We start from the raw sequence: 24,588 nt of genomic DNA, 5'->3' as shown, positions 1-24,588 counted from the left end.
ATAGTTGCTCTATTTATTCACTCCCAGTTAAGAGTAAGAATCAGGCATTGTAGTGGTGGTTTTGTTGTAACATGTTTACTGCAGCGTTCACAGAGTGAACAAATATGGAGAAAAAAATAGCAAAAAGTCTGATGTCATCTCAGTCAGTCATGGGATGCTAAGAATTGCTTTGCTGCATCCAAGCCTATCCCCTACAGTAAATGGCAAAAGAGTTGGAATCAGTCTGACTAAACGACATCTGCTCACTCTCATTTATTACTGAATTTGTTCTGTCCCTTCTTGTTCCTCGCAACACTGGTTATCTCTACACGCCGTACACCGACTCTGAGCAGGCGTGACATGTTGATATACTGTAAGCACATGATATATCTTTAGGCTTTACACCTGTGACAGTCCATTTCTGCTTCTGTGCACGAATGAACACACACAGTCATCAAAGCAAGACCACAGAGTTAGTTTTAGTCAAATGCGCTGCCAGCTCACTTAATGAAGAAGCCCATCTTGAAAAGATGTGGTATGTATGTTCCATGTTGTATGCTGCTTGCGAAAGACAAAAATACAAGACTACTGAAGCTCACTCTGGTCACAAACGCTGTCTATCCTGCTTGAGTAGCACTTTTTCTGCTTCCTCCCACCCCAAGACCTAATTCTGTCTACTCCAGCGGCTTCACTAACCTGTGCAAGTTAAACAATGCTTCAATTCAACTGTTTTCTTATTTGCTTTGGGCAAGGAACTATGAGCAGCCAAATGTCAGAAAATACATTTACTGGCTCACTAGCTGTCTCAATGCAACCCTGCCTTCATCTTTCCCTCTCCTCAACACTTCTTTTAGAGAAGCAATTTATGAGACATCCAGAAACCGAGAAACACACAGAGTATTCAGTCCTGCTGGTCTACTGAAAATGAAAAATATAAACATGAACTCGGCGACTTGACAAGCTTGGATGACACTGCACTATGTAGTGTAACAACAGAATAATATAATAAGCTTATACGAGTCATAACCAGCATCCAAATGTCATGGCCAATTAAAAATACAATTGCTTATAAACTTGAGGACCATTGTCATTTAACACGGAATGAAGAATATGTCCTTAATAATCAGTGGGAAACTCTATTAGCATTGCAGCAATCAAACCATTCTAATAATCACTGACCATCTTTTAGTCTTATTCCAGTGGTGTTTTGATGAGTGGATGATGAGCTCCAAGACTTTTAGACCAGAAGGCCAACTCCACCTATATCATTAAATTCTTCCACTGATTTTTAAAATGAGATTCAAGTTCAGAAAATACCGACAGTGGACGTGGAAGGGGGTCCAAGAAGAACCACATCTTCCTGACAGAAAAGATGTGACAATAGAAATTATTTGCTTTCTGGGTAAACATAAATTCCCAATAGAATGTAGACAAAGACCACGACTTCTTTATCTAAACAGTGCTAAATAGACTAATGAGTCCAAAATTAGAATAGCAACAAAAATGTGAAACCACCTGTAATAAAAAAAATATCAAGCTGGATCAGAAGTGAACCTTGCAACATAAAAATGAAAAACGATACCATTAAATCCACCAGGGCCTGGCTGAATAAGAGTAAGAAATGGAAAGGCCTGGGCCGAGTCAAACCCCAGATCTAGATCTCAATGAGATCCTGTGGGATGACTTGAAACAGGCTTTACATGCAAGAAACCCCTCAAACATCTCACAGTAAAACTTTCCTTAGGCCATTTTCCTTAGAGACTGGCAAACAGCAACAAGTGTCTTACTGATGTTATTTCAACCAAAATGGGTCAGACCAGCAAATAGGTGATAGGCTGCCTATTTTAACAGTTTGCTTAGGTTTGGGGGTTGACAGACAGTTTTCTATATGCCAGTTAAGATTAAAGACATTTTATTATACATTAAAATAATAAGACCTGAAGACTCATGCTTTTAGCACATTGGGCTTTCATGTGAACACTGTAAGTAAAAGCAAACAGAGCCTTAGCAGCATAACCTCTGCTCCACACTCTGCAAAGTGAAAGGCTGGGTATTGACAGAGCAGCCAGAAAGGAGGGATGCATCCGTTGCTACTCATCAGCAACTGCAGCAGTCTGCCATCCATTACAAACCATTAGCACTAACAGTCTTCAGTGTTTTCATGAAGGATAGTGTGGTTGTCAACATCAAAGAATAGCACATTTGTATTTGACGGATTATTTACTGGATGTACAACCATATTTTCTGCTCAACGAGCTCCAGCTTTTGTCTCTTATAAAGATGGACAGAAAGTAAAGATGCATTTGTTAACATCAAAGTCTGATTTGTCTCTCCAACAAATGGTCAATACACCTTTGTAGATTCTGCTGCTTGGAAAGTACATAGATCTTGGTATTTGTATGTGTGAACAAGAAAGAGAGCCATATATTAAACATTTAAGTGCATAAACCTTATCAACTCAAAGCCCCTCAAGACTTGACAGGTATAAGTTTGCCAAAGTGGTGGCACTTTTCTTCCAAAGCCTGCGGATGCACAAAGATTTTCCATCTAATTACGAGTGCTGATGACTGCTGGCTCTGTTAAAGTTTCCCTGAATGCAGCCAACTCCGATCAGATAGCAGCGTGTAAACGACCGCGACACCAAAGCCACATGATGCTCTTTTCCCAAACAGAAACGGACAGAACAGAGAGGGCAAGTGTCAGCTACCTCTTTTTAAAATCTGCTGAGGGTGAGAACAGAGGCACAACGTTGAAAGGGGAAAACAACTGAGACTAAAGGAAGCTGCAAAGAGAGAAAGTCCGAGATGGCTCGTTTCCATTAAATTACAAGCGACATTTTTATTCCTAGGGAACATGTTCAGTGAACTGGCAGCCTCACTGATGCTTACTGTAATGATACAAACATGTTGTATAGGATGTTAATATGCAATCATTGCTGGGAAGTTAATGAAAACAAAGCATGAACAGTAATTAACGGTCTGTTTCCTCTGTGTACATCCAATATCCCAAATGTTGGTTTTGACTCAGGAAGATCCAGGAGTTCAGAATATTTTCAAGAAATGTTATAGTCTTCCTTATCTGTTAATTGCATTATTTCTTATCTTAAAAGAGATTTAATTAAATATATGTACTAAAACAATTGCTTTCTAATAATTTTTTTTTTCTTTACCACTTCAGTACATTTTGCCTCCTACATCTCACACATTATTTTAAATAATCTGATGGTCAATGGAGAGTGCATAAACCAGCACACAGTAGTACATGGAGACTTACAATCTGCTCTGCCTGTAAGCAATGAAACCATCTTAACAAATACAAAATATGATCTGTTTAAAATGTCTGAAAATTCTTAATGTGGGCGAATGTGGCTCTATGGTAGAGTAGTCATCTTGCAATCGGAAGCTTGTAGGTTTGATTCCAGCTTCCTCCTGCCACATGTCGATGTGCCTCTCGGCAAGGCACTTAACCCCAAATTGCCTACCGATCTGCGTATTGTTGTATAAATGTGTGTGTATTTGTGAGTGCGAATGGGTGAATGTGACTCTAGTGCAGTGCTTCTCAATTCCAGTCCTCACGCCCCCCTGCTCTGCATGTTTTAGATCAGGGGTGTCAAAGTCAAATGGACGGAGGGCCAAATAAAAAATTTAGCTACAAGCCGAGGGCCGGACTGATCGAATGTTCATTGAAATTTTTTTAAATGACGCATATAGTCTAGTGCAGCGGACCGGCCCAAGCCTACGTAAATTTCCTGCGGGGGGGGGGTGCGTGCGCGTTGTGAGGATCGAACGGGGGGGGGCGTGCATCTCGCATTTTTTCAGACGGGGTGCCGGCTTGCTGCGGTCTGCGGGCCGGTTCTAATAATAAATCAAGATCATCCCAGGGGCCGTAGAAAATCTTCTCGCGGGCCGGATGTGGCCCGCGGGCCTTGACTCTGACATATGTGTTTTAGATGTACCTCTATTCCAGAACAGCTGATTCTAATCATTGCATGAACATTAAGTGCTGCAGAAACCTGTTAATCACCCATAGATTCAAGTAGGGCAGGGGGACCTGAGGACCGGAATTGAGAAACGCTGGTTAGTGTAAAGCGCTTTGAGTGGTCAAAATGACTGGAAAAGCGCTATATAAGTTCAGTCCATTTAATGATGATTTGTAAAATAAAGAAGTAGGTTTACAGCAGTTCTTCTTGTTATAGGTTTCAATTGTGCAAACTTATTTGTGTTTTCTTTCTTATAAACAAATATGTTTATGTTGTTGTTACAATGTTTTTCTTCCGAACTTGTTGGTGTTATGAAATAGCAATATTTACACAGGTTTCAATGTGCGGAGGTTTACAATGTGTGGACCATCGATGCCTGTCATGTTTCCGAAGCGCTTGCTCATAATGTATGTCCATCTTTCATTATTTCTGCATGTCCATTGAGCTCAATAATTTAGAAGTCATGATTCAACCATATCAGGACAAACTACTTTGCTTCTGTCATCATTAGCTCATTTATTATTATTATTATTATTATTATTATTATTATTATTATTATTATTATTATTAATGGTGTTGCCATGTAAATCTGGCTTTACATCTGTAAGTCAATGCCAGACTCTAGTGTAGTTTTAGAGTTTTTCTTCCTATGTCAGTGAAATAAAAGAGCGTTGAACAATATTGTAATGAAGTATTACTAAAAATGATTACTTATTAAATTATCAATATGCAAGCTCAGCCTTTTTTAGCCCTTATTTCTTGTGACATGTCTAGACATTTAAATTGGATACTTATCAATCAGTCTTCTGCAAAACCTCTGTCCCAGTTATTCAAATATAGAAAAATGGTTCTAAGCATGTGTGTGTTGGGTGTTAATTACATTTCTACATCTGGCTTGCACAGACATGAATAACACATGCATCCCCAATGCAGTCTTGACTCCTTTTCTGTCTAACATATTTGCACACTTCCCTTCATTCTTTTATAATCTCTCTTTCTTTCCCCGTCTGCCCTTTCCTTTCCAGCTTTCTCCCATGTCGCTCCTCCCCATCCCTTCATCTATCTAGGGACAGCGTGTATTAGGACAGAACCTTGGCAGGTGTTTGCTCATTCAAGTGACACAGTTTTATAATGAGAAAAGTGCAAATTTCAAAATGTACATTCAGCTGTCTCTGTCTGGATGCAGACGCTCTCTTTTCCTTGTCAACAACCCAACTCGGCATTGAATTTGTCTGCGTGTGTTTGTAAGAGAGATAGAAGGAGAGCAAAGCAAACAGAAGCAATCCACACTGAATAGTTTCATATGCATTCTGTAGCTTGAGTGATTCCTCAACCTCCATTACCTGTTGTACGTCGCTGAGATAAAGCAGGCTGTGTGATATGTAAAATGTGCCATTCTCCATACGGTAATTGGCTTGCAGAGATTTTTTTTCCCTGTGACAGAGATGATTTTCTTTCATCAGTCTCTCCCTGCCATGTGGAGTTCAGTGGGACACCGTCACCAGCCCCACTTCATTAAGTCCTTGTGAGAAGCAGGTCACTGAGGAGACAGCTTTTGCCCATCAACTCAATAGTATTTTTTTAGCATTTTTTTTTTCTCCTCAGCTCAAGACTGCAGCAGGAGACCAGATGTCTACAAAGTAAAGAAAATTTGGGGGGGTGATGTGCAGTAGCCTGCAAAATGATTCATACTCCATTAACCTCTCATATTTGGCCCCAATACAGTCTTAAACTTTAATATATTTTATTCTGATATTGTGGGATAGATGAACATAAAATAATATATATGTGAGATGGAAGGAAAGTTACACATATCTTCTACAATAAATAAAAGTTCATATTTAGCAGGGTTGCGATTATATCTGTAAGTCTGTTTACCACTTCATCTACCGACTGTATTATTTCGGCCATTTTCCTTTGTAAAAGGATTCAAGTTAACACAGATTGGATGGAGAACATATGGAAACATCACTCTCCACTAATTGCCACTGATTCCTTTATGCCTGGACTTCCCCTGTTGGGATCAATAAAGTATTCGTCATCGTCGTCATCGTCAACTGGGTCAATCCACCACATAGGAATGTTTTTATCGAAACCATTTGTACTTTGTAGTGCAGCGTATTTAGCACCGTTCAACTGGAAGGTAAACCTCTGCGCCAGTTTACAGACGACTGCAGCCTCTAAAATTGTTTTCATCAGGATTGCCCTTCATTTAGGTTAAACCATCTGACTAGCTTCCCGATCCTTCCAGACAAAAACCACGCCACACCAAGATGTGGTTAGCAGCATGTTTCACAGTTGGGATGGTATATTTGGGGTGATGTGCCACACAAAGCTTTTGCACATATTCCTAAAAGGTTGTTTTTTTTTTGATCAGAAGACATTCTTCCACAAAAAGCTTCTTTTTAGCTCTGTACTCTCTTCCCATTGAGACAGATTAAGCCAGTGTCTAAAAGTAGGAAAGTATTCCTGTTTATCTAAGGAAGATCCCTGTGAGAGATAACTAGCTGTACTAAAGCATGCAGAACTAACCGGATCTGTTGCTTTATTTGAAGGCATAACCTCTTTCTTACTCTGACCTGCTTTGTAGTACAGACAGAGCTGACATGTGCCTGACACCAGATTTTCTGATTTACAAGATAAATCGCAAGCAACACATTCACAGACCTTTTCTTTTAGTAATTATAACGTCTGTTTGGATGAGCACAATGAAAACGCAAATAAGAAGATCTTGTGTTTTTTTTTTGTTTTTTTAATGAAAAACTAAATGTTTCATTCAGACAAAGACAATGCCCAAAGAGAAACGGCACAGAAACTATCTCAAGGTCAAAAAAAAAAAGTTTCTTCCATAGGTGATAAAAGCTTTTGCAAGCTCTCTCATAAAATGCATCTTTAATTCCTGTCCTTTATCCCACCAAGGCCCACATTTCGTCTCATTTTTCTTTTCTTTTTTTTTAACCACTCATGTTTTATGGTCCTTGTCTTGGAGAGAAGGGTCTTGTTGGGGATCTTTGGAGATTTACAGTCAAGTGTTTTTCTATCAGAGAGAACCCCACACCAATCCTCACACCGATAGGAAAGGGTGTTTCACCAAGGCACTATTCCAAGAAGGAGAAAAGAAAGTCAGTGGTCTAAAAACATTTTGCCCCCTGCTAAGATTATGTTTCGAGAGAAACTTCTGTTATCTGCTTAATAAGATAACAGTTATTAAGACAGTTTTTTTGTTATCTGCCAGTTTTTCCTTATTTTGGTATTTACTTTGGAAAACTTTTAAAGCCTGTCCTCTAAATTGCTCAGGCATGGATCCACTGAATGCATCGAAGCTTTCAAGGACTCATGGTGGAAAGCTGGAATGCTTGACATTCCATGTGCACACACGTATGTGGTGCACTTACAAACCTACACACATATATGCGCATGCTCACACAACCATAAACAGGCAGAAAATTGATTTAGACAGCTGAATATTTGACATCTGAGGACTTGAATGGTTTCATATTCAGCAGCTCAGGGGGCCAAAATTCGAGCAATTGGCCCTTAGCTGTTCACCCATAACACTAATCTTAATGTTTAAACAGATTCAATCAATCTGCAGATGGCATTGCATACTGGCAGAGACGACTGTAAGTGGAGCACAGAAGGCATTTTAGATTTTCTTTCAAAATCATTAACACATTATTGCTATTTTTAATTAAAATTTTTATTATACAGGAGAACCAGTTATTTTCATAGGATTCAAATAAAAAACCTAAAGTAACATAAACCTTAGTAAAGTAAAGCTTTGGGATCAGATCTTGTACTGCCACTGCGGTGTGAGTGCATTGAAAAAGCTACTTGGATGCATTCATTTTTGGATGCAATCCAAATGCACAATTTTTCAATATCTGTCTTAGAAAAGCTCAATATGTTCAGATAAAAGGTGAAAGTAGAGCTGATTGTGTGAATAAACTATTTTTACTAATTACTTGTATTTTTTTATTATTATTCTTTCCACTGTTTCCCTATGTTTGTCATAAAACAAACAATCACTTTGTGATTATAAATCATGACAACATTTCACTGTGCAATAGAAAATGTAATTGATATTTTTTTAAAGTATTAGTGCATAGTTATTTCTTCTCACAATGACTGCACTTTGATGTTAACATAAATAATAAAAGCACTATCTATTAAAAGAAATATTAGTTTTTACTACATCATGCTTTATTTCTTTGTATATGTTTAACCGAGGGATGGTAAAGTAAATCTAGGAAAAATACAATTAAACAGCAAGATTTTGGTAAACGCTGACATTGTTTGATGAAAGGATTGATTAAAAAATGTCCCTGTTTACTGGAATAAAACCAATCGTAGCAGATTCTCAACGTTTTCAACAGCTGAACCTCTTTGCCGATGTTCTGCATTCAACTACTCCATTTGTGGTCCGTTATATTTCCAGCTTTTTGGGATGCAGCAAAAAACTGTACCTACAAAAGCAGCAGAGCTCATTACTGCTTTATTTATTTAATCTGTAACCTCTCAAGGCAAAATAAGTTGTTTCAAAATGCAGCCCCTTAAATGGTAAATACACATGAACTAAGTTCCAACAAATGTTTGCTTGGTGTCTGGAGACAGCAAGCGAAGATGGTACAACCCCGCCAATCTCTTGAAGACAGAGGTGGACAGCTAACCGAGGCTGGAAAAAGGAAAAAAGAACAAGACAGACTGAAAATGAAAATACAGATGTCAGTGTTAAAAGAGTAATCATGTGAATAAATGGACAGCAAATTACTGTAGCTAAGCCGAATAAGTAATTTCAGTGTCACACCTCAGCTGGTGCTCAAACATGATGGGTCTACTAAATGGGTCTGTAAATTTAGCCTGAAAAGTAATTAAACATAGGCTCTTTCTAGTATAAGAATATCGAAGAAATTCTAATTATGCCTCATTGGAAAATTTCTCCATCCAGGAAATAAAGCTATTATCAAGTCCTGAATTACATGAAACCAAAAGAGCAATTTGTAACGAGATATTAGCCTCTTTTGAATCTTATAAAAGAGGGAATCCCTTTTGCCCAGTGCTCATCTCCCTCGGTCTGTCAAAGCCCAGCTTAAGTTCCTCAGCGCAGAGTGATGGAAAGGACAAAATTGGCTGCTTTTGGGACAATGACTTATTTGAAATTCAAACAACTCTCCACAGACAGCGCCTTTGAGAGGATGGGAGACAAGAGGAATCTCTTTCATCCGACTAAATGACTTGGAGGTGGGTATGAGCCCTGACATTAAACAACAACAGCCGTGAAACTGGCACACTCGGTAACGTAGACAGATGTGTGAGTTTGTGTTTGAAAAAACAATATGCTTATACTGATGCTTTATGGAGCACTATAACAGGGGTTGCATGTGTTTTTACTTTGCAATATGACACATGCACCCAGTACTTTAGAGTCAACAGATGGCTGAATCTTATGATAAACTCAATGAATTAAAATTGTCACCAAGAAAATTTTTTATTCTTATTTTTTTCACATTGCTGCATGTTTGACACAAATGATTCACAACGGGCACAACAGCAATAAACAACACCATACATCCATATACATAAAACAGTTGTGATCCTACTCTAAAGTGGTCTGCTGTTAAGGGATGTAATTATGTAATGAATCAGGTTTCTTCCATATGAGCCATTGTCCTGTACCTACATCCTGCGGGCAGTTTGGCTAGCTGTTCATTAAGTAGGTGTGGGAGTTCCTGTTCTATTGAAATGACCTTGCCTTGTGGCGTCGTTATTAAGTAGAGTGAGGTTGGCCGTGGGAAGACCTATTATTTCTGCAGCAGTGGTGGTCGCCTTTATGAGCTTGGTTTTAACAGAGAGCATGTGGAAAAACCACAGCAAGTTCTTCCAGTTTACTGATGTTCAATAGGCACTGATAAAATACAGGTGAACTGTCTTATGCAGACCAGTTCAGCACTAAGAGCTAAACAATAATTTCAAGATTGACTTCATGACACATTGCTTCCTGGAACAGTTTTTGTCTTAGTCTTTAGTTCTTAGTCTTAGTCACCAAGTCATTTGTGAGACACCCGAGTCTATTTTTACAAGTGTCTTCTGTCCTCCTGCGTATTGAAGAGGGTCCATTTGTGTAATATCATGTTCAGGAACAGCTTTTTAAGGCATTTTCAGTTTTTATATTTAAAAAATCCTTACATTTTGACACTGCACTGTGGAACTGTTATGAAATAACAATAATTTCTACTTCACCAATGAAGTTATTAACAGCTACCAGTAACACATCAAATGTTCATTTTTCTGACAAAAAATATTCCATGTTTGCTACACTGCAAAAGCAAAGAAACTTTTCAATTGCTACAGAGGAAAATATGCAGAAACTTGGTGAGTTTGGATGGTATTTTCGAGCAGCTTGGCCTAATCCCCCATCTTCTTCCTCCCAACAGACAGCAAAGAAAATTAATCTGAAATCTCATGTGCTCAACGGCGCTTGCAGCTGAGACTGCGTTCTCTTCCCACATTGCCTGTGGCACTTTTGAAAACATTCATAATCTCGATGCTCCCATCACCATGTGAACCATCTGAACTCACCACGATCAGAAAGAGAACCCCCCCCCCAAAGAACTTACACACACACACACGCACGCACGTGCATGCCTGCGCACACACACCCACACAGACGTAAATACATCACGATTCCGAAAAAAGGAGCATTACAGTTCTGGAATCTCAGTACTATCCCCTTTGCTATTCAGATAATACAAGAGTCCTTGGCAAGTTTTTCATTTTCAATCTCAGAGCTCAGCACTGGAAATGCCATGAAATAGACCCCCAAGCTCGACCCCTGGTGTGATATGGAATAACCTGCAGAGAACATCAACTGTTGAATTTGATGTTCAATGGAGCTTTTTAGTGCCGCTCTTTCTGAAAAGAGGCATGTAAGTGAAAATGTGAACCAAAATGCTTTCCAACTGCATGCGTTCGCTTCCAATATGCAAAAAATCCACACCAGCAATGACACAGTTGGACACAATTACAAAACATGAGGAATGGACACACACATGGAAGTGGACGAGGAAGCCCAGCGGGCTGCAGGATAAAGGAAGAAGGCAGCGTAAATCCCATATGTGCTTATAATCCAGACACTTATAAGAGAGTGTGATTCATACTCTATTACACTCAACTAATACAGCTGAGAGACGCACAGGGCACAATTATTTCAGCTGCTATGACCTGACAAAATAAGTGCCATGAATTCCATTTATGAGGACTTTACTAAGATGGTCTGAAAGGTCAAAAATAAACCCTTTTGACCTATTAGCCACTAAATTGCTGGTTGCTTCCAGTCACATCTGCACTTTGCTTGTGTGTCACTTTGAAGGGTATTTGTCAGGTAATGGAGCGAGCTTATTACTGAATTGTAGAGTTTTTTAGGATGTTATCTGGCAATTATTATACACAGTGTATCATCTGCGAATACACCTGGTAACAAGTATTGTTAAGCCAGTATTTGTGTTGGAAATGTCTCGGTCAGGATTTGTTTCGGTCCTTTTTTGTGATTTTGTTTGGGATGAATACTTTTCTAGAAATTATAGCATGTTTATGAGGGGGAAAAAACAACAACTTTTATTTGGAACCAAAAGATGAATTAAAAAAAACAAAGAAGAAATGAAAATGAAAATTCTCTACGTTTGAAAGAAGTCTACGAAATGTGCCTTTTTACTTAATTTCAGTTTTTACATTGTGTTGACCTCTTCTAATTTGGAAAGCAGCTCAATTCAAAATTTTGGAAATAGCAGGACCAACCGTTCCAACCAATTTAATGCCAAACACAAAATCTGTAGTTTAATAATTATAGCAACATATTTAACTGCTCAATGCACTGCTTGTCTGGTTTGGATTTTATTATTTAAGCTAGAATACATTACTGTTAGTGTGTGGGACGTCTTGATGATCCCATGTCTAATGACACTTTAAATTTCAGATAAGGATGTTTTTATTCAAACAAAAATAAAACATAGTTTTGTGAGTTCTGCTTTTAAAACACAGTCTTCCTTCAGACTGATTGAGGATGAAACATAAGAAATCTGATGGAAGCAATTAAAGCTGCTCTTGCTATCTTCACAGATGTGCTCCAATAAACAATTCCTACTTTGAGATAAAATGGGTCATGCACAAAAAAACAACAACACTGAACTCCCTACATTGCTCATGGCAGGTTAAAACCCCCTGCTGGTTTCTCTGCTCTGTGCGAACAAGTCAGAAACAGAAATGGTCATATCAGTTCTCACCCTCAACTGTTCTTCAGCTGGGTATTTCTGCATGCTTCAGTGTTTATCTCTCTCTCTCTCTCTTGTTCTATATCTCTATTGCTCTCTCTCTTTCTTTCATTCTCTCTCTCCATGTAAGATTTAAGGATACGCTATGGATAATAATAACAGCCTCATACCACCCATCACCAGATGAAGGGCTTTGCAGATTTTTAAAGGCATGTGTGTTTTTGTCTGGACTGTGATACCCCAGTTGTGAAAATAGAGAACGCACCAGCAAACACAAACATTATATCTCGTGCTTTGTTCCAGCGACAAGCACACATGAAAAAGACAGGATTATTTTTTCAGTTTATCTGCCAACACAAGCCTACATTAAAACAGGGAATACTCTGTGCCTCTCACGTGGGCGTCAATGTGTGTTGTGAGTCCTCAACTCACCTTTCTTGTCCCCAAAAAAAAGGGTCTGCTGTGCTGGGTTCGACCACTGGAGGGAGGTGTTGTCATTATACTCCACGCGGCAGGTCAGGTTTGCCGTTCCACCCTGTGTCACGGTGACATTTTGAACCAGAGGATACTGACCACTGATACCTGCAACACAACACAAGAAAGAGGAGATGAAGATGAATTGGGAAAGAGAGAGACTGAAGTAGATGAATGAAGGCTTAAGTTGAAGGGTTGCCTTGCTGGTAAAATGTATTTAATTAAGTTAAGGAACGATTCACACATGTGCATCCTCTATGCATCTTAAAGCTTAGAAATATCTACAGTGCCTTGGAGGAGAAATTCTTCCCCCAAAACCTTTCAAACCTTTCACTATTACAACCAGAAATTTCAATGTACTCTATTCGGATGTTATGTGAAAGGCTAAATAGTGTGTTATTGTGAGGTACAATATGAAAGAATACATATTTTTTACATTATTTTTACATAGCGGTCTGGAATTGTGTTGTGTGCATTTGCAATCAACCCCCTGAGTTCATTATTTGTGCAATCATCTTTAGCTGCAATTACAGCTGCTAGTCTCTCCCAGCTTTGCACATTTAGAGAGTGGAACTGTTGCCCATTATTATCTGCAAAAATAGCTCATGCTTACTCACAATGAATAGAAATCATGTGGAAATATCAACCTTCAAGTCTTGCCACAGATCAAGTAGATTTGGGTCTTGACTTTGACTGGGCCATTCCAACACATGGACATGCTTTGATCTGAACCATATCTTCGTTGCACTGTCTATGCATTCAGGGTCCATGTTCTATTGGAAGGTGAGCCATCATTCTAATCTAAACGGCTTTGCAGCCCAGAAGAGAACCCCCTCTTCCGTTAGCTAAATCCACCTTTACAATTACACTGATCACGTCTCCTGTCTCTGAGGAATAAAAGCATCTTAACAGGATACAGTTGCTACCACCATGTTTCCCCGTAGGGATGGAGTAATCATGGTGATGTGCAGGGTAAGTTTTCCACCTCACATAGCATTTAATATGCATTAAATGCAATCAGACTTTATAAGTGAATCACTTTAAACAAAAATTGTCGACCGAGTCTCTGAGCAGTCTACCCTTTTCCTTGATATTCATGATGTTTTTTCACTAATCTCCTAATATGTGAAGCCTGTGCAAAATAGATGCATTTATGCTGAGGTAAGAATAAAACTAGGTAATCTCTTTACCAATTAAGTTTCATCAGAAAGCTCTGGAATTTTTTTTTTTTGTATTTCTAAAAGAATAAATAATGCTGAACATAGATACTGCATATCACTTTTCTTCCACTTGAGAAATTATGTAAAAACGTGTGTGTGTCATTTGAGCGGAATGGTTGTGATGACGCAAAATGTAAGAAGAGTTCAAGGCATAAGAATGCTGCAGTTTATCTCTAGAACAGTCTAAAAAAGGTGGAAATATGGCATACATTTGCCTTGTTTGGCTTTGGCAATAAGAAAATAAATAATTAAAGGCTTAAGACCCTAATTACAAAGCAAACTCTCAGGGAGGCCGGTCAGTGATTATGGTGTGCTAAATTGGACCCAAATGTTGAACACACAGGGGGTGTTTAGCCAGAAGTATTGAAACCTTAGCTACAGTGAAAAGGACCAATTAAAAAGCTGTCCTCAGTGGACTAGAGCGGATGCTGGTGTGTGTTAATGCGTGCATCCAGTGAGCGAAAAGCTGCCGGCAAGTCAAATTATACATTTCATCCGTGACCTCAAAGCTGAACCAAATTCGTTTTCAGCACCACGGACAAGGCGCTGTTGTGACTGGCTGTCAGCGGTTACCTTCTAGTTGTCAGGACCCTGGACAGCTCACAGAGTCGTCAGAGTTTGTGTACTTTGGTACGGGTATACATTTGTGAGAGCGAGCCAGGCTGGGAAACAAGTGAACAGTAACAATCATAAATCTATCCCTGGTGCCATCCGCAGAGGTACAATGTTAAAAATTGTGAGAATGAAGGTTTTCAGGGGAAAGAAACTGAATGATGCACATGGAAAGAGAGATTTACTTTTGGAAGAAAAAAGAAGAACAAAACTTCCAAAAGAGGCAGTTTTAAACTGATAACGAATGTCCCTGTAAGAATCAGTATGATCTGCAATTTTTTTTCTGGTTTCTTCACAGAAGGTAATTTATTGCACAGGTGAGATAAACTAACCCTCAAACTGTGTTTGCCTTCTGGGTTAGTGGGTGAGTCAAACCCTATCATAGAAGCTGTGGGGGAGGACGAGCAAGGGGGAGAGACGAAGAGGTGAAAGAAAGGAAAGAGAGGGAGAGGTAAGTCGAGGAGCATGGGTCATTTCCAGTGTTGATTAAGGCCTCCCGAGGTTAATCATGCGTGTGAGAGATAGAGAGAGAAGAAGAGATAAATGGAGGAAAAATGGATCTCAGCTATAGGAGGAATATGTTTTATTCATAGAAGTTTTGTATGAAGCATTATCTGTCGATTTAAAATACTTCTGCATCTGCCTGCATGTTTCCTTCAAAACCTATCTTTAAATCACTTACCTTTTTTATATAATTTATCAGTCATGCACTGGGATAACGTAGTGATGGGTATGATGCATTTTAGCTTCTTTTTGCTGGCCTCAAATGAAGTTAGTAGTTAACCTCTGTACTGAATAACAACATTAAGTGAGATTTTGAATGCACAGAAAGCGTCTTGCAAAAATACCGGTGAAGCCCAGTGGACATGTAAGCATCTAAAATCAAACACCTGAAATCATGGAACAGTGGCCTGATTTGATCTGCTTTTTATTAACATATAACCTATAGGGATTCAGTTGGCACTGGAAAAATGTTGTGCATAATTTCAGATAAATGGTTCTTTACTCAAAATGTTCAGTTTTAAGTCAATCAATCAATTAAATTTTATTTGTATAGCACATTTCAGCAGCAAGGCATTTCAAATCTATTTATAACAAATATAAGAAATGAAAGAATGACTCGTCTTGTTCTCCCCACAGCAAACACCCTCACAATATTCCTATTTGGCTGCAAATGTTCCCATCTCTCCTGCTGCTGCTTCATCACCAGTGGCATTGAAGTTAGAAATGAGTCAACACTAAAAGGTACATATAAACTAAATTTTCAGCATTGTCAAACCTGGAACTGTGTGGGTTTGACTATATTGGCTGCAGAGATCTTAAAATATCCTGTCCAAATATTCAAATAATTGAAAATGTTTTTAACCTCTAATGTTAATGAAGAACCCTTAATACCCAACCCTAACCAAATTGACTATTTTGAATTTGCAGCCAAGTAAGGTGACCATTGTTATGAACTGAAATAAAATTTAATATTTAATCCTATGCTGTGTGATATTTTATAGTATTGTTGTCATGCTGCTTATGGAATATATTGGCAATATCACAGATAAGGAAAGGTTCTTCCTTGATAAGGAAATACACACAGGGATTGTTTACAATTACTAATGTTAAATCTGCCAGCTGCTAATGGAAGATGGTAAAGATAAGTTAATACACAAATCTTTTCATTGTTAAAAAAATATATTGGTAACACCCACAATACACTGACTGCTTTCCAACACACAAATTGTGACATCATTTTAATTATAAATATGAATAACAACAGCCACTCCTGGCAGGGAAGCTGGAATAAAATATTGTTAACTACAGAGTCAAAATTAGGAGCAGCATGTGAATAGTAGAAACCTGCCTACATTTTAATCTTCTTCAAGTGTACATAATTTAGTTTTTCTGTAAGAGTTTTCCACTGGTTCACCTGTAAAGTCAGATATTGTTGTTACAATATACCTGGCAGTATTTAAAAGAGGAGTTCTGGTCTGCTAAAAGATTCCTGAAAGCGTTTGACTACATTAATGTAATTAGTAAGAATCAAGAACAAAGTGCTTTGCTAAATCTTCTTTCAGTCCCTCTATCTACCTATTACCCACCTGTTGGCCTCTGGATGAAAAAAATATTTATTAATTAATTTGAATTTGTTCTTAAAATATTCAGCAGAAAAGGTCAAACTCTAGACAACAAATGTCAATTGCAACATTTAAATTGTGTAATGACTAGATAAATTCTTGATTTAACAGGAATCAGAAAAAAATCTTTCACTTTCTTTTGCTGGTTGATCTTCCTCTTTTTCTTTTGTCCCTTTACTATAGTGAAAAAGTGAAGCGATCCCTTGGTTTAGGCCTGTTTCTGTCTGTCTACACATCCAGAGGGACTTAAGGGGCCAAAGGGGCCACAATGATGGTTATATTAGAGCTTCACAGTGTTCAGTGCACCTAATTGGCCAGTAGAATAGGTTCTTCCATTCTCCCTTATGGCCACCCAGACCTGATTTAAATGTATCTCCTGAGGGAAGAAGGCAGCGGTTCTCTCCTGATTTCCATGTCTAAATTTAGGTTTTTCTCTCACTTCAACTCCACTCTTTCTCCTACTTTAAGTTTCCTGCCTTGACTTTTCCAGTTCATATCCATTCCAGTCAGTTCCCTCCTCTCTTATTCCGTTCTCCTGCTGTCTCGTTCCCTCCTCTGGTTGATCCCTGAAGGGTGGCATTTCCACTTTCTGTGTCGCTCATTTTCATATTCTCTCTGTCTCTTGGTGCTCCCCTGTCTTTCAAGTTTATCTTGATCCCTCCTCCTTTATTTTGCTGAATTGAACTCTATCTCACGCCAAGAGTGGGGTCAGTTTAATTGCCCTCCACCTTGACTGACAAGTCGAGGCTAAGCCGGGTCAACAACGCTCTCGTCTGAATGCCATTAGAAAGTAATGATATCACAAAATTAGCTGTGCTTTATTTAGCTGAGTTGAATGAAGTTCTAAAAGGTGCAAAGCGCTCACACTTTTGTTGGTTTAAGCCACGATCACACAGGTTGTTCAGTAGAGATATACAGAGAGCGAATTTGTGCACATTCAGACACCAACTACATTTTGGCAGAGCAAACAACCGAGCAAATAATAGTGATATGAATGCAAGATTTATCCTGGATGTATCTTGTCAACTTCCACTCATGACCTTTCAGGCAAGAGCAGCTGCTTCTACTAACCTTTCTTATTTAGGCATTCAAGACGCAGAGAACAGAGAGCGATGCACGCAGACAGACGGACAGCCTGCAGCTAGTGACCTTTATACCAGGACCGGAGCTCTACTGAGCTGCAGAGCTGTGATGTATGGCTGGGAATACCAGATTACAGAATGGATAGACGCAGACCAAAGGTTTGATTAGCCGAGTCACCTTTTAGGATGGCCAAGCATGACTGGTGATTGTGGACTAACAAAACTGCAAATTGAAATTTAAGGCTTATCAAAGCAAAGCAAAGCAAAGCTCAATTTTCAATTGTTATCATAACCCAGGTTGTGACAAATTTTACTAGCATTACAAAGGGTGTCTTATGTGAAATCAACTTTTAACAATTGAAAGTAACATAGTTACTTGATTGGGCTATAAAACACCACTATAGGTCTGAAAACATGTATAATACTGCACCTTTAAAGATACATAGCAAAGTCTTAAAGGGAAAATATTTTGTGTGTTTCAGTCATGCAATTGGGCCTCTGCCTCTTTATGAAGTTCCTGCTCTTTCCGAGACTCCACTTTCAACAACTCATCACATCAACATTTCTCTGTTAAGTGTTTACAAAAGTTTGTCGGAGCACTGGACCGAGAAATAATTCGAGTAATAAGCTCAGCGGAAGAGCCATTACAAGTTAAGGTCTTTTTAATATTTTTAAAATGTATTTCTACATTAAATAAAAAGGTAATGCAAACGGAGAATGGAATTTAATATAAGATCAAAAGTTTAATAAAGCAATACATTGGCTTTTTCATGAACTTGGGAAGAAAAAAAAGAGTCACGTGTCAAAACACTCCATGCTTTAGGCACCATCTTAGAGCAGCATCTCAGAATATAGAATCTGACTTCAAGTGGCTCTCTGTTAAAAATGCATCTTAGGGAGAGGATCTTAAATGGGATGCAGAGGATTACATAGAACATGACAGCTTTCCATGAACAGTTAGTGTCTATAAGGTTACACAGGTGGCTGCCCAGCTGGGGCACTGCAAGGTCCTCAGACTGACTGATTTGCAGCACGTCAGCCAGCGAGGCTGGCCTCGTGATTGGAGAGACAGTACAAGGTCAAGAGTTTGATCATCTCAAGAGCTGGTACGAATTCATCAACCAGGCATGTATCCTGTCATTTAGTCCTTGAGAGTTGAAAGAAACTCCTCAGCCACCTCACAGATCTCTGCATCCAAACATCAACCAAATACTGAAAATCATTAGAAATATGTATTTTAAAAAAATACAAAAAAATGTTTGTGTTTTTTTTTTTTTATTCCTTTTCAACACGTGAACACAAAAATGTTGTTAGTGAGTTCCTGGAACAGAAGTTTGCATCAGACAAGTGCATCATCTTTCCCTGCCCTGACTCTGAGTCTCTTCCTCCCACTGAGACAATTTTCTCACAAACACCCTCTTTTTGTCTCAGGAACATGTTGTGTGCACAGCGCTGCTTTTGCTACGACCTTTATCCAGTAGGAAATTATATCTCATGTTTCAATGAGAAAAAGGTAATTATCAGTGTAAAAAATAAATAAATAACTGATTTAAAAAATAAAAAATAAAAAAACTAATGTCAGACATGAAATTTAACATTTCACATTTTGGAAGGGATTTACTGTCTCATTTAGTAGTGAAGATCACCATTAATTAATTTACAGTCAAATAAGAGCACTTTAAGTTAACCTCTTTGTTAAGGTTAACCTTATTTTTAGATTGTCAAACTTCTTTCATACAAGATTCGAACACTGCAATGTGGCTAACATACAGTTTTTTTTACCAACAGGTTCCAAAAGGCTGAACTGCTGGAAGTGAAGAGGACAAAACAAGCTCAAGAGTGAATTTGCCTTCAGACCAAAGCGACAATGAAAGAGAGACTGAAGAAATTTTCAATTCTGACACTGGAAAAGATAACGAGTGTGCAGAAGAACAAAGAAAATAGCGATCAATAACTTTTCCTGGTAGGCTCCTGTATTTTTGTCCATGTTAAAGGCACTGTTCAGAAAAAGCATTTATGGTTTCTGTATGTTACTGGTATATTTCAATAAAAGTAAAAAAAAACAAAAAAACATTTTTTAATTATCTGTTTAAGAAAAGTTTGTAAAAACATTGACTTTGATATTATTTTCTGACTTATGGAGTGAAAAGAGACTTTTCAATAAAGTATATTATTTTATACTTAGTTTACAGACCATAAAAATATGTCAAATCTATAGACAGAGTACAGAAAAGTCATATCTACTTTAATTTAATTAAATAATAAAAGTATGAACAATATCTCAAGCAATGTGTTGAAGCTTAAAGGTGCCAATGTTATTCTTTTTATCTGCTCTGTCATTATTCATCATCAAACATGGTAGAGGAAAAAAAAAACAGTTGTTAAGTTAGTGGTTTCTACATATAAATATGGAATGGAGAGGTGCCAAATATAAAAAAAATTAATAAGGAGAAAATTGTAATGCAATCAGCAATATAGAGCATGAATACATACTATAAAGAAAGCTGAAGAAATTCAATCTGTTCTTATTTTTTTGTTCTCTCCTCTGCTTGAGCTGCATATTATTTCTCTGTGTATTAGTGTGAGGAGTTGCGTTTGCGTGTAAGTATGCATTTCCAAGCCAAACCTGCTCTTTTGACAGTGATAAGATTCCCACAGTGAGTAAATTGAATGCAACCCCTGCTGAGGGCGGAGCTAGATTTGTATGAAGTGCTGGCGAACAACCACCTCAGGACAGTTGCATCTGATCTGGAGATATGAAAATAATTATCCATCACCTGAGAGGCTGGCTATGGCAGCGCTGTTGTCATTTACATACGGTAATTAGGCCAGGCAGCTGTTGGTGCCACCATCACAAACCTGATGTCCAAGTCAGCCCAGAATCAGGAAAGAGAAATATTACCTAGTTTCACTGCTGTTAGCACTTAAAAACAAAAAACAAATCAGGCTTCTTGTTGAGAATTGATAGCTGTTAGTGGCTTTTTTTATTTTGGCAATGCTTTTTTAGTTTTGAAATTATTTGTTTTGCAGCATGTGAAGGTGTTAATGTAATAAACACTTGGTGAGATCCAAGTATGACACCTTCAAGAACCACACAACAGTTTCTCTTTGCCATTACAAACTCAATTCTTTCTACCTTTTCTAACTTTTGCCCAATAATCTTTCCTTAACCCTTTTTTATATATCAGGTTTCATAAAAGCCCACAAACTAATTTCAATTTGGTGACCAGTCACACTCCCTGATACATGTAATTTGCCCAGTGTTCTTGCCCTTTATTCAGCCACATTTATATAAAGGCTAGCGATATAGAGCTCTATCACTTCTCTGCATGTTAGCAGCCTGAGTTCAAGCTTTCTCAGTTCAAAATGGCAAGGGATCTCACTATCTTTTCAAAGTCAAGGTCAGACATCTCGGTTTTATTATAGAGGTAAACCTGCCCTTGATAAATACTTCATACAGGGCTTCCTGGAGAAAAAAGTGAGCAGAAGAAGCTGAAAGAAATGGCAAGTTAGGTGAAAATAAAAGTACATTTGGAGGAAAATGAAATCAAAGCAGAAAAAAAAATAAAGGCAATTCCAGTTTGTGGACATGGGAAATGTATCAGCCATATGCAAGTAGGTAAAATGAAACTCAAACATTTTGAAACATGTACTCAAAATTATATAAATAAATGTTTCATAGATACTTGTTGGTTTGGTAAGTGGATCCATGCTTGTTGTATGTGTTTTTCTGACACTAATCTAGAGAGAAATGCGTTTGACTCGATTTTTATATACAGTAGATACATTTTTAAAAGTCACATGAAGGGATTCATTTTTAAAGCTTTCATATGGAATGAGAGCTTGATGATCGCAGGCAAGGGTTACATTCATAAGGGAAATCAGACTAATCACCGCTGCCACCACAAACTCCCAAAGTCCCCTCATCAACATGATACTTTGTGATTTTCTAATGTGTCCTGATGTGTTGACAGATACTGTTCATTTGAGAGGGATCTGGGGAAATGCTCTTTGCCCCAGGCGTGAGTCTGTTGCAAGATTCAGTGGGCAGAAAATGCTAGTTTTAAAAACAGCTTTTATCATTTGGCTCATGTCAAACTGACTTTACTGCACTTCTTTTCTACGGTGATTCAGAGACAGAGATCACGACGTAAGGGTTGACAATGTAGATATCGTTTCAAAGTTGAGCTTAGATCAGTCTAATAAAAGATGAATACATCTGAATAAATAATTTGAGAAACCTCAAGTAACTTGGTGAGGACTGCAAGAAATAGGAGTGTAGACTGTCATTTGAAATGAAAATATATTCCTTTATACATATTTTGGAGGATGTTGTTAAAAAAAAAACATTCTGCTTGCAAATCTTGCGAATGTTAATAAGTCATTGGATTGTTGCAGAAGTTTGAAAATAAAAAAGTAGTTAAACTCTTGCTTTTTGTTATTTAAAATACACTCACTTCCATTACAGACTACATCTGCTATTTCAAGGAGATTTACAAAGGGATAAATATTAAAGTAATTTTTGCATTATATAATTCAACTTTGATGAAGAAAAACCTTCAAATCAGTCCTAGTTGGCCTCAAGAAAGAAAAGTAGGGTTTGTTTAGCATATTTGAAAAATCCATAAGAATTGCTCAACCACATTCAGACGTTGACAGATATCTTTATGTAGATTCCTACTTCAAGACCAGTACAATTGACACACATGTCATTAACAGAATTACTCAAATGATTAAGTAATTCATTTAACTCTGCTAACTTCTGCAAGGTTAGCAGAGTTAGAAAAGAGAGTGTACAGAGCTGGTGGACGTCTTTGCAACAATGTGTGGCATCTCACCTTGCAGACAAAGCAGATGGAATGGTTGTAGATTTCAGGAGAAACAGAAATATGCCTAACATTGTATCCATTATAGAAGAAAACGTAGAGGTGATGGAGACTTAAGAAAGATGAACATGCTAATAAAGTAGACTGGACGCTGTCCAAGAGCTTCTAGGGCTGATTAGGACAAAGAAGGATGTTTCATAAAAAATGGTTAACCTTGAACAAATGTTGCTAGGACATTTAGACAACACGGTGTCTTCAGTAAAACACATCAGTACAGAAAATCCTTCCTGCCATCATTGAAAGAATGGCAGGAAATGCCAAATTTTCATCTGGCATTTAGAAGTTATCAGAGAAAGTAGGTTAACTGACTTGAGCTGAATGGATCTAGTGTAGTTTAGAGCAAGGAGTTGTCCGCCTGAAGACACTTAGCAATATGGATCAGATTTCAATATAAGAGGAAACACTGCCAAAAAATGTATGGAACAAAATATGCAAGTTATCACAAGAGGTAGAAAAAACAAAAACTTGCTCCAGTGCTTGATGAAAAAAAACAACAACAAAAAAAACAAAAACAGAACAGAGTATTCTAAGGCAATAAAGGCACAAAAGGAGGAGACAAAATAAGTTGTTTTTGTACTCTAAAGATAAATAAATAAAGGCAAAAACAACAAGGTGCACTCTGAATGACAGAAAATATGAAAATGGAAATGTAAAAAAAAAAAAAAAAAAATCAACCTCAAAACCCAGATATGGACCAACTACAAAAACTCGAGTTTAAATGTGTACTTTCTGTTCACTGTGACTGTATTTTATTCTTATGCCAACAATAAGAATATTTCTATAAATGAATAGATTCATTTAGTTATATTTCTCTAAGTGAAATATAACTACGCACAATTTGCTGAATAATAATAATAAAAAAAGATTACTAATGCTACCAGAAGAATCTCTGTTTTTTCATTCTAGTTTTTATATTTTTTTATCCTTCTTAAAATTGTATACAAATATTTCATCCATTTTTGAGGTCATCATTGCCAATAACTTTTGACACACTAGTCCTGGGTAAAAACTATATAAGGGGATATAATTCCAGCAAAGGACAAAGAGCGAGTTACAGATGTTAATGCTCATATTAATCAAGCTAAAATTTGAAAAGAGGGAGAGGATGAAAGGGAAAACGAAAATGCTGCAGAAGCTATCATGGCAGGTCAAAAAGAAGATAGTGATCTAAGCAGAAGTCAAAATGCATGATCTTCCAAGAACATTTCTGATACAGTCTTCAGCTAATCCATCTATTTCAGTCTGTTTTTATTTAGATAACACAAAGATGGACACACTCTTGATGGATGAATCTCTTTTTTTTAAGTTTTATCTATGAAGACTGAGATAGTTGCTGTATGCAAGAACAGATACAATGTATCAAACGTCTTGCCCTTTCATAGTATATCTCATAAAAGGTTACTTTCTTCCCAGAAACCTTCCAGCACTTTATCAGCAGTGTTTTAGTGAATCTAGCACAGCAAATGTCTAGTCTAGCTCCAGATAGAAATAAAATGCAGGACTGAAAAACCCATTACAAGCCGTTTCACGTATAATATAGGTTCCGAAACTCAAATAAATCCATCTCTTCACATTACAGGTTGTTTTATAAAAAGTCTTGTTCTGCTAAATGAGCTAAACTGCATGTGTGGCTTAACCTTAGCCAGACAAAAAGCAGAGGAAGGAGACAGTGATTTCATGATTGCTGCAATTTTCTATTTCTCACAAAGGTGCACAGTGAGTGACTGGTGTCTATTCAACCGCAGCTCAAAGGTTGCAGCTAGTAGATATCTAGAACATAACAATAACAAAAAATTTTAGGATAGAGGAACATTTATCCTGGTAAATGCATCTCTCCTCACTGAACATCAGTTCTGTTAATTTAGTAGGCAAGGCATATTTTATTTACACTTTCTTTGTTGATTATTCTATCATGGAGAGAATAATTGGTGAACAAATAAAAAAAAAAATCTAAATAGATATC

General features: G+C 37.7%; 1 protein-coding gene across 5 annotated transcripts in view; it reads right to left on the bottom strand.

Moving 5' to 3' along the window:
* The window catches only part of cadm2a (cell adhesion molecule 2a), a 231,010-nt gene that overhangs the window by 49,820 nt on the left and 156,602 nt on the right, over window positions 1–24,588 (bottom strand). For all 5 annotated transcript variants that reach the window (XM_044139743.1, XM_044139745.1, XM_044139744.1 and 2 more), the window contains one exon: window positions 12,658–12,807. In XM_044139743.1, the coding sequence (XP_043995678.1) occupies window positions 12,658–12,807 (150 nt within the window). The remainder of the gene's footprint in view (window positions 1–12,657; window positions 12,808–24,588) is intronic.

This window comes from Gambusia affinis, linkage group LG15 (assembly GCF_019740435.1).
Source record: "Gambusia affinis linkage group LG15, SWU_Gaff_1.0, whole genome shotgun sequence".
Lineage (NCBI taxonomy): Eukaryota > Metazoa > Chordata > Actinopteri > Cyprinodontiformes > Poeciliidae > Gambusia > Gambusia affinis.
Note: the sequence above shows the minus strand (reverse complement) of the source record. Positions and strands in the feature narration are given on the sequence as shown.